Genomic DNA, 9,134 nt, shown 5'->3' with positions numbered 1-9,134 from the left:
ATTGCTTAAACCTCCCACATGCATAAATATCTGCCAAATATTAAGTACGTATTTAATATGTAGAATATACATTACTTGCATACGGTCAACTTGAAAACGTCAGTTAAATGCTTATGTTAAGCTGTATAATATTGAAATACAAGTCGTTTGGTTTTTCACGTGCTTTCCAAAAAAAATAGACGAACAAAGCATATACCATGGCTTTGCGTTCAGTAAATTACATGTATACGTTTTTTTTCATCCTTTTCATTGTGATAAACGTTCACATAAAACAGTACTAGTGTATTATAGCTTTAGAAATGAGTTCGTTTTGTAACAATTTCTTCATGTATTATTATTATTTGATATTGCTTAGTCAACTAATTAGTTGCGTCGCTTTTTTCAATTTGTCGAAATTTGTTTAGGGCGTCTGGTCGAGGCAGATAAAAGCGCCGTCAAACTCATTCTCGTGCGGTGTTACCCACAGTTTATTTAGCGGCTTACCTCGGCCGGCGCAATGCCCCGATTTGTTGATTTTGTTTTTCTTTCATTTCTAGCCTGTACAAAATGTCGACCAATAATCTATAAATAAATAATACCGAAAAACTGATTGTTTTTTCTTATTTACCTCATGTTTTGGTTTGTTATTGGGATTGTGTTTGAGACATAGTATTGTATTTAACAAGTCCACTACATAATATCAGATTCTGTTATAATTTATGAGGATTATAAGGTGCGTCATAAATTGATATACCTACTAGCTTCATGTGATTAATTTCAAAGCACCTTGGCAGTTTATCAAGGCAGATGGGGTCCGCTCTGTTTACTGCTTGTATATTATCGTTAAAACGGCCGTAAAAGTTAGTCTTCATCGACCGTATCTATCTTCTGCTAAGTAGCTTTCAATGGTTATCTGTAAGGATTTTTTTTATTGCTGTCGTATATTTCGTAAAGTTTAATGCTCTTTGAAGATTTAGTGATGTTGCATTTTTTTTTTAATTTCATTGGTCATTTTAATTCGCATCGTTGACGAATGTTGAAACCAATCATATGATCCTGTATGTATTATTTTAAAATTGGTATATATTTTCACTGAATAACAAACTTATATATTAATCAAGTTAAATATGAAATACTACATTATATAACATTATGATTAAAATATTCCTATACTTGTCTATTTGTATTTAAAAGAAAGTGGGCGTATCGGGTCAATTATTTTCTATCAACTATTGGTAATCCGAGAAAACATAATAACATAAGATGTAACAGGATATGTAAGCTTATTTTTGGATTTGATACAGATGACGGAGATGATATTATCTCTCTTACATGATACGATTTATCCTTAATCAGGGAATATTGTAAATGATTAGGCAAATAACGGCGATAAGTTTCTTCAAAATGGCGGCAGGAAATGTTTTTATGCTTGACGTTTTAGTGAATTCCCCGTAGCTTTATTAAGAGAAGAGCAAAGTAAGTGAGTGGTCGTTTTTGCCCGCAGGTGGCAAATGTCTCTAGAGTCTTTATGAAAATTGCCTTTACGCACCAAGTACCGCCAATAACAGACATGCTCATACTTTCAGCGCTGTGCGGCTTTTCATGAATAAATATGAGTCGTTGTGAGTTTTTCTTAAACCTTGATATAAGAATTGGAGATAAAGGGGATATATAGATATATCTATCGCGTATTCATATATGGATTATTCAGTACACAATGTCTCGTAATGGGCTTATAGGATGATGGTACAACGTCTTATTGAATCTGACAACGTGAGAAATATTTTTAAATCGCACACAATTTTTTTCAGATAAATCTAAAGCATATGTGAGATTTCTTTTTGTAATATACAAAGTAAGAAACGTGAATTGTTTGACTATGTATTTGATGTTATAGCTACCTGAAAGTAATTTTTATGTAATACAAACCTCCGTTCACGGCCTCGCGTGGATTACAAAATTGGTCTATCACCATATAAAACTTTGTCAAAATTTGCTCAGTGCTTTTACGCGATTGTGGTACATACAAATAGACAATCAATAGTTTTAAAATAGTTTTGGCGTCTATAAAACATACATAGCACATATTTAAAAAAACTATGTAATGTACAGAAGTAGTCTAGTTACTGTTTTATTATACGCATAGCTATAGAAAGAGATCTAAATATGTGCATTATAATTGAAAAAAAAAAACATTTGCTTTGTTAGACCAAAATAACAATAAGGCATGATACCCGAAAGCTTTTTTAATCATACTGAATTTTAAAAACAATGACTTAAGCTAAGATAAGGCTATCATTAAAATTAGAATTCACCGAGCCAACAAAAAAGGGAAATTTGATTTTAAGAACGTTGTATTTGTTCAGAAGTTACGAAGCAGGCTCCTGAATTCGGGAAGAAATCTTTACATATTATAATATATGTTTGAAGCTTAACCAAAACAAACAGAGTATGAAAACCCGTGTCAGATTGATGAAAAATTGATGATGTTACGATATTTGTTATTGCAAAATACTGCATATCTATATGCTTTGCTGCTAACAAGCAGGCTTCAGTCCACTCTTGCCCATTCGCACCTAATTTAATTATAAGGCAGGGCCGTAATTCGTAATATACTCATTTTTGCTTTGCTTTAATACCGTAAATATGTGTGTTTGTATAAAATAAAAATAAAGTGTTTATGGGCGGTGGTGACCACTTACCATCAGGTGGCCCACCTGCTCCTTTGCTTGCCCTGCCATAAAAAAAAAAAAAAATAGTATCGCTCAAGCAAAATAACATTTTAGATTCTGAGAATGATTGATTCCGCTGAATGTTTCAGTAAACATGTCTTAACTGAGGGGACGTTAGTAACAACATGTGACATCTCTTCCGAAATAGCGATGAACAAACAAGTCCTTATTGGAAGCACCTGAGTTTATTTGGATAACATAATAAAATAGAAATATCATGCATAAACATATATAAGTTATAAGAAATTTACATGATCTAACTGACCTTACAATTTCAGGAGTGAATCGTGTGTATTAATAAGGCAACCAACTTCTAAAGTATGTACCGATTAAATATTCAGTAGGATTACAAATATTTCTGCTATTTTATAAGGGTTCATCCATGGGCAGTGCGTACCCACCACCCAGGCATACAGCATGTTCGTAAGACATTTGGACCATAGCGGTGGTCTATATATTTTAAAATAAGCTCGTTTAATAAATGGTTATCATTGTGGCTCTCATATGCAGTTTGTTTTATGTTAAAAGGTTTATTCGGATTTATGTAGCTACCGGGATTTGGACGAAATCAAATAAAATTATGAATCTTTTATGAATGATTTTTTTCTCTATGAATATTGAATATTTAACTAGATTTTAGTAAATTTGTAATTTTGAAAAGGACATACTATAATAAGATGACTTTTGAACACAAAATATGAATGTAAATCTCAATATTTTGAAAAAGCGATAAAAGCGTGTGTTTTTTATCTTGTTTTTATGTCAATTGCCGATTTGGTACCAGAAAACTTAAGCTCAATTTGTCTCGAAAAATTCACGCAACACTGAAGGTTTCTCATCTGTTAGTCAGATTTTACTCAAAAGTAAATTATTACATGCCTCTCAGCGCTTTTAACCTCCCAAATGAATATGAAACTACATAGTAATTTCAGAAAACGAGACTGTTTTTTAAAATAAGAAACTATTTGAATTATAACGTGTTGTTAATGTTTAAAATTATATGAAATAAATATGCTATAAACATAATTAATGTAAAGCTTCCAAACTTCGAAATATTATCTGTTTCAGTGCTTCTATGACATATAGGTAGGTATTACATTGGATATTAAATGCGACTAAAAATGTATATTCAGATCCATATTGAAATTTTGCTAAAATGAGGTTGGTTGCAGTTACGCCTTAGAGAAGTCTAAGACGATATTTTGTCTCAAAAATGAAATCTGAAGCGAAACAAAGGGCATGGAATTAGAATGTGTTTTGATGAACGAGTCTTTTGCAGTTTAATTAGCTTTTAACGCACAATTACTTGTACACAATATATTAGTAATCACTTAGTACTTGTTTATTTATTTGCACAATTAAGAATTATAAATAACTCGTCTTAATATCAAATATTTAACTGGTTTTGGCGCCGACATTGACTTAACATTATTTTTTATAATTTTGATCCGGTTGACTGGTAGCTATTGTGAATCGATGAGAAGTTTCCTAAACTCTTCTTTGTCTTCATCATCAGAAGAAAATAATTAAGCGTGTCACATATTTGGTGTCTCGACGCTTGGCATTTATCAGTTTATTATTAAACTGATAAATGCCAAATAAATCAGACATGTGAAGTTAAAAATGCAAACATGTAAACATTTCAAAATATTTAATGGAGATTTAATTTGGTTTTTATTGTACAGTAATAATTAAACGAAATAAAATGTGTTGTTTAAAAATTTCTTGCAGTTTGCTATAATATATTTTTCCATGGATTCGGTTCGGGCTAGCCGTGCATTCCGACTGAGCGCTCGATCATTTTTCTTTTGAGTAAAATACGGTTTTATTAAATTAGTATTCATTCACAGCTTGTGTAATGCACTCGAGATGTATGCGCCATATCATAATCAATTATCATAATTTACATAATTATCAGTTTATGTCAAAAATACCATCAATGCATCATATCAGTCATTATTATATCATGTCAATAAGTATTCGAAAAGTGGTAACCGATTTGTTATACATAATCATTATCAAACTATGAAACAAAACAGTGTACGAGTAACCCTATCAGCAGCCCATACAGATTCTCTTATATTTTAAGAAAACATACCACAACGAAATGCCTTCTGCACCGTACTTTTCCAAATTCCTTACTAATTATAGCACTTATTAATTTCATAGTTCGTTTATTATAACAGCTATTAGCTTGGTAATTGGTGTGTCTACTAAAACCTTTGGACATCAAATTGTGTTCAAAATGTTTCCATTTATAGTTCCAGGTTGTCATTATTACATGAAAAATAAAACAGAGTTAACAAAACTTATTCTTTACTTAATTTTTCTTATAATAGTTCTTAATTTTGGAATACACGTTAATATTCCCCCTAATACTAAGTGTCTTTGGTATAAAACACATAAAATGTCAATTGTCACAAAAACGTTATCCTTTTAAAGTATGAGGGTAGTCTGATGGTAGAGAGCTAAAAACTTCATTAGATAGATTTATAAAAGCTTTTTCCATTACATCATGGACCTTTTCTGTCAGTCTCGACACGTCATCCATCGTCATTCCTTGCGTGGATATGGGATCAAGGCATTGGATCACAACGTGACCTGAAATTAGAAATCTGTAATTAAATTGAATTTTGTACTTGGTCAAAGATTCAGGACATGCAAGCGGCTACTCTTTCACTGAATGCAATTAAGTAAATCCACTTACTACTAAATGTTAGTGTTTTTGAGATAACCTTCCTACTGATTATTTCATTATAAGTCTTGCTTATGTATAAATTTATTTATAGGTTATTAAATGAAACCGCGTACGACTAACTTTAATAATTATACCCCTCATCAGCAGCTATGATAAAATAATGGAATTTACCTTTGCTGAAGACATATTTGCTTTTATTTATGAAATAATATGGTGAAAAAACAACTGGGATAACTGGTTTTTGGGCAGCTATTGCCATAGAAAATGCGCCTTTTTTAAAAGGCAATAATTTTGTGTAGTCCTTATTTCGAGTGCCTTCCGGAAACAACCATATCTTTGTCTGAAACAATATTTCATTAATTTAGTTATATATCTGTGAATTGTTAAAAAAAAAAAAAAACTCATGGTCACGAGGGAACGGGAATTGAAATTCTAAAATTGAAATTTTGATACGTCCAAATTAATATAGTATTTGAGATTGATTTGTTCTTTGAAATTGACATATATTTATTGGATTTATAACTCGTAAATACTTCTAAATATTTGCCTTTCTATTCATAAGTTCCGAGGTTTCTCTCAGTTGCTTATATGCTCCCTTCGTATCTTTTCTGTCTATGAAGACGACACCAGCAAGATAAGCCGCAAGTCCGAACGGCCATACATAAAATACTTCTTTCTTAGCGATTACTGTTAGCTTATCTACCACATTCCATATGTTGAAGAGTCCTAGAAAAGTAATTAATAACTGATAAAACAAACGTTAACTCTGATTATCGCACGATAAATTCGGACTAAATATAATATGTCGGATTAAAATAATTAGTAGATACCTAGTACGTCAAGAGATGACTGATGATTGGAGACAATTATAGCTCCGCGTTCTTCCGCTAGAATTTCACTATTTCTCAATTCCCATTTTAGATCATAAAGTTTTGTAACATATTTTAAAATGTTAGCTGCTGCTCTGAAAAATCAAAATCCGGCTATATGTATATTCTCGCACATTTATAATTTTATTAAATAAATCTTGTAATACAACTGAAATACATAATACAACTGAAAATTAATGAAACAATATTATTTAAATTTTTTTGTTAATTACAAATGGTAGTATTAATCCTGCTTATTTTTAAATTGGCTGCAAATATTGAGATGTTATCAGAAAAAAATAATGACAGTAAAAGAATATTCGCTTATATATAATATTAATTACAATGTTCATAATGGAATATTTTTAACTTAGTTCGGATTCTATATAACCCCTCGAGTGCAATAGAAAAGGTCACTAACCGCTGCGCGAAATATGTAAAAAATTTTAAATGAGTTTCGAGAGCGTTATCAGACAAACTCAAGTTAAGTAATTTCCTTTTATTTAAATGAAATAGATAATTGACTTTAAATATACTTAATGTGTTAAAATTTTTTCGTTAGTTATAAAATTTTACATAATTTTTAACATTCTCCGTTAGGATCAAACATTTTAAATATATTGCATTGTGCTTGGCGTGTTTTTTTTTATTTTGGGAAAGACTTAATATTATATGAAAAAAATTAGCAATGTGCTATGAAATCCGAACATTTATCTCAAATGCTTATCGTTACATGATAATAAAACTTCGTAGATCCTTATCGCCTACTCCCATTAGAGATACCACGTGCGATGCTTCTTAAATTTATTTTCACTATCCATTTGTGTCCTGTACACTGACTAATAGTAAGTTATAATAATGCAAAGTTAAAAAAAATATTGTAAAATTTTGAAAAATTCAGCTGTACCAGGTTAACTTTCAGGTTGTAGGTAGGTTCGCTTAAATATATGTTCTTATATATATTTAACATAATAGTTCTAGGTTTAGTTGATAGTTCATCTTAAAATGCTATCAAATGTTAGCAGCACGTTAATAAAGGTACTGGTGGTATTCAGCTTTGATAATGTAATACGGATGTATAATATTTATCATAAGAAGGTGATTAGGTTTATCTAATTATCAATTAGCTTAACTCGTGCGAAGGATTACTAAAACCTGAAAATATAACACGTAAACAAATTAAGAAAGATAGTAAATTATAGTTTTGTTCTAAGAAGACTTGATTGAAATAAATAACTGATATGAATGTGAGCAGACGGAAGTTAATTTATGTATTGTTTTATCGTATAATATTTTGGATAACAATGTTTTCGGCGTATATAATTAATTGACAATTAATTGTTATATATTTTTATCTTATACATGAATAATAATAATAATAACTAATAGATTACTATTAACTTAAATTATAAAGAATCACGAGTTTGGGTTTTTAATCGTGCCTGAATTAGATATTAATTATGATTTATTACGTTTATCGGTTAGTTGTCTGATTTTTAGATTATTTGTATAAAGTAATTAGAAACAAACAAAACTTTGTAAATTGATATTAAAAAAAAAAATAGAATAATAAAAGACAATGTATCTAGTTACTTACTTCGCATTTTTTACATTTTTCGGATTGAGTAAAAAGTATGGCCAAATTACACATGCTAATAGACTTCCTGTAAGATAGAAGACGAAAAAGTAGAAATAAAACATTATTTTTCTTGCCGCACTGTGAGATATTTTCTTTGTGAAAAATATTACTACAACCACAAGAAGTACTTTCCACAACGCGTCCAACATTTTGAAAGTGCACAGTAAACTAAAATAAAAAATATAATAAAACTACTTATGGTCTATTGCTGAATACAACCTATTCACATAATAGGTTCGTTTATACTGACATTGTTATCCTATCTCTGTTATTATTAAACAATCGGAATTCCGCAGTCGAGCCAAAGAAACGATAACGTGATGGACATATATTAAACATGAGTTTCCAGTTCAACTCCCCGAGTTTTCTGATACCGTAATGTGTTAACTGAAAAATTATTTTATATCTCGTTATGTGTTGCAGAGAAAGCGTCATGGCTTTTATGAGTCTGGTCACGTAGAAGACTGAACTTCTCACGGCATTGAAGAAAGTTCTGTCATAGCAATCATACGTGCCGTTATTGGGGTCATTGTAGTAACCATAGTAACGTATTTATGAGATAATTGACAAACATTTCGGTTTGGAAAGGACAGTTGATATCGCAGTAGCGTGTAGGTAGTGTAGGTAACTTTTAACTTTAATCATACCGAATTTTACATGGCAAACGAATAGAATATTGCATGCATTTGCATTGCATTTATTTATTAAAAAGATATGAAGGTGTTTCTTTACAGTGCTCACCAATTAGTTGTTGGATTGAACCATCTAATTGAAAACATACACGTAATTCAGTAATCGTGTTACTTCAAAATTAGCTCACGCCTCAGAGATTCTAATGTTGTTAGAACGTAAAGTAAATAAAGGCAAGCGGATAGCGAGTAGTTCTTTATCTATAGGAACTACTGTACCTGATGAAATAGATAAGTAGGTATAGATTATGTACATTTTAATAATACTAATACTTAATAATAATACGTTACCTTATTCCCTTCTGAAATCTTTTAGCGTTAGGTACGCTAAAAGATTTATTTTAACAACATCTTAATTTTATTTTGACAGACAGACAGACGGACCCCGAAGTCTAAAAGTGAAAGGTTCCGTTTACCCTTTCTCTACTGATACAAAGAACACGGACAAAAGAAAAATATGTGTAAATAGTGGCCTTTACCATGCATATTTTAAATGCTCACCTAAATAGTTTTCATACTCTCGATCTA

At 30.7% G+C, this 9,134-nt stretch overlaps 1 protein-coding gene across 1 annotated transcript; it reads right to left on the bottom strand.

Moving 5' to 3' along the window:
• Positions 1 to 5,080: 5,080 nt before the first annotated feature.
• LOC119830231 (1-acyl-sn-glycerol-3-phosphate acyltransferase alpha-like) lies at positions 5,081 to 8,066 on the bottom strand. Its single transcript, XM_038353167.1, has 5 exons — positions 7,876 to 8,066; positions 6,240 to 6,373; positions 5,957 to 6,135; positions 5,581 to 5,749; positions 5,081 to 5,312 (listed from the first exon to the last, which is right to left on the bottom strand). The coding sequence occupies exons 1-5, from the start codon at positions 8,064 to 8,066 to the stop codon at positions 5,140 to 5,142; spliced, it is 846 nt and encodes a 281-aa protein (XP_038209095.1). The 3' UTR covers positions 5,081 to 5,139.
• Positions 8,067 to 9,134: the final 1,068 nt, after the last annotated feature.

Source organism: Zerene cesonia, chromosome 11 (genome assembly GCF_012273895.1).
Source record: "Zerene cesonia ecotype Mississippi chromosome 11, Zerene_cesonia_1.1, whole genome shotgun sequence".
Taxonomy (NCBI): Eukaryota; Metazoa; Arthropoda; class Insecta; order Lepidoptera; family Pieridae; genus Zerene; species Zerene cesonia.
This window is presented reverse-complemented; position numbering and strand designations above follow the sequence as displayed.

Excerpts from the sequence above, each read along its gene's own strand:
- LOC119830231 (XM_038353167.1), bottom strand. The coding sequence starts at position 8,066 with ATGTTGGACGCGTTGTGGAAAGTACTTCTTGTGGTTGTAGTAATATTT. Across the intron at positions 6,374-7,875 it reads AAAAATGTAAAAAATGCGAA|AGCAGCAGCTAACATTTTAA; the intron begins GTAAGTAACTAG and ends TTGATTTTTCAG. Across the intron at positions 5,750-5,956 it reads CGGAACTTATGAATAGAAAG|ACAAAGATATGGTTGTTTCC; the intron begins GCAAATATTTAG and ends ATATTGTTTCAG.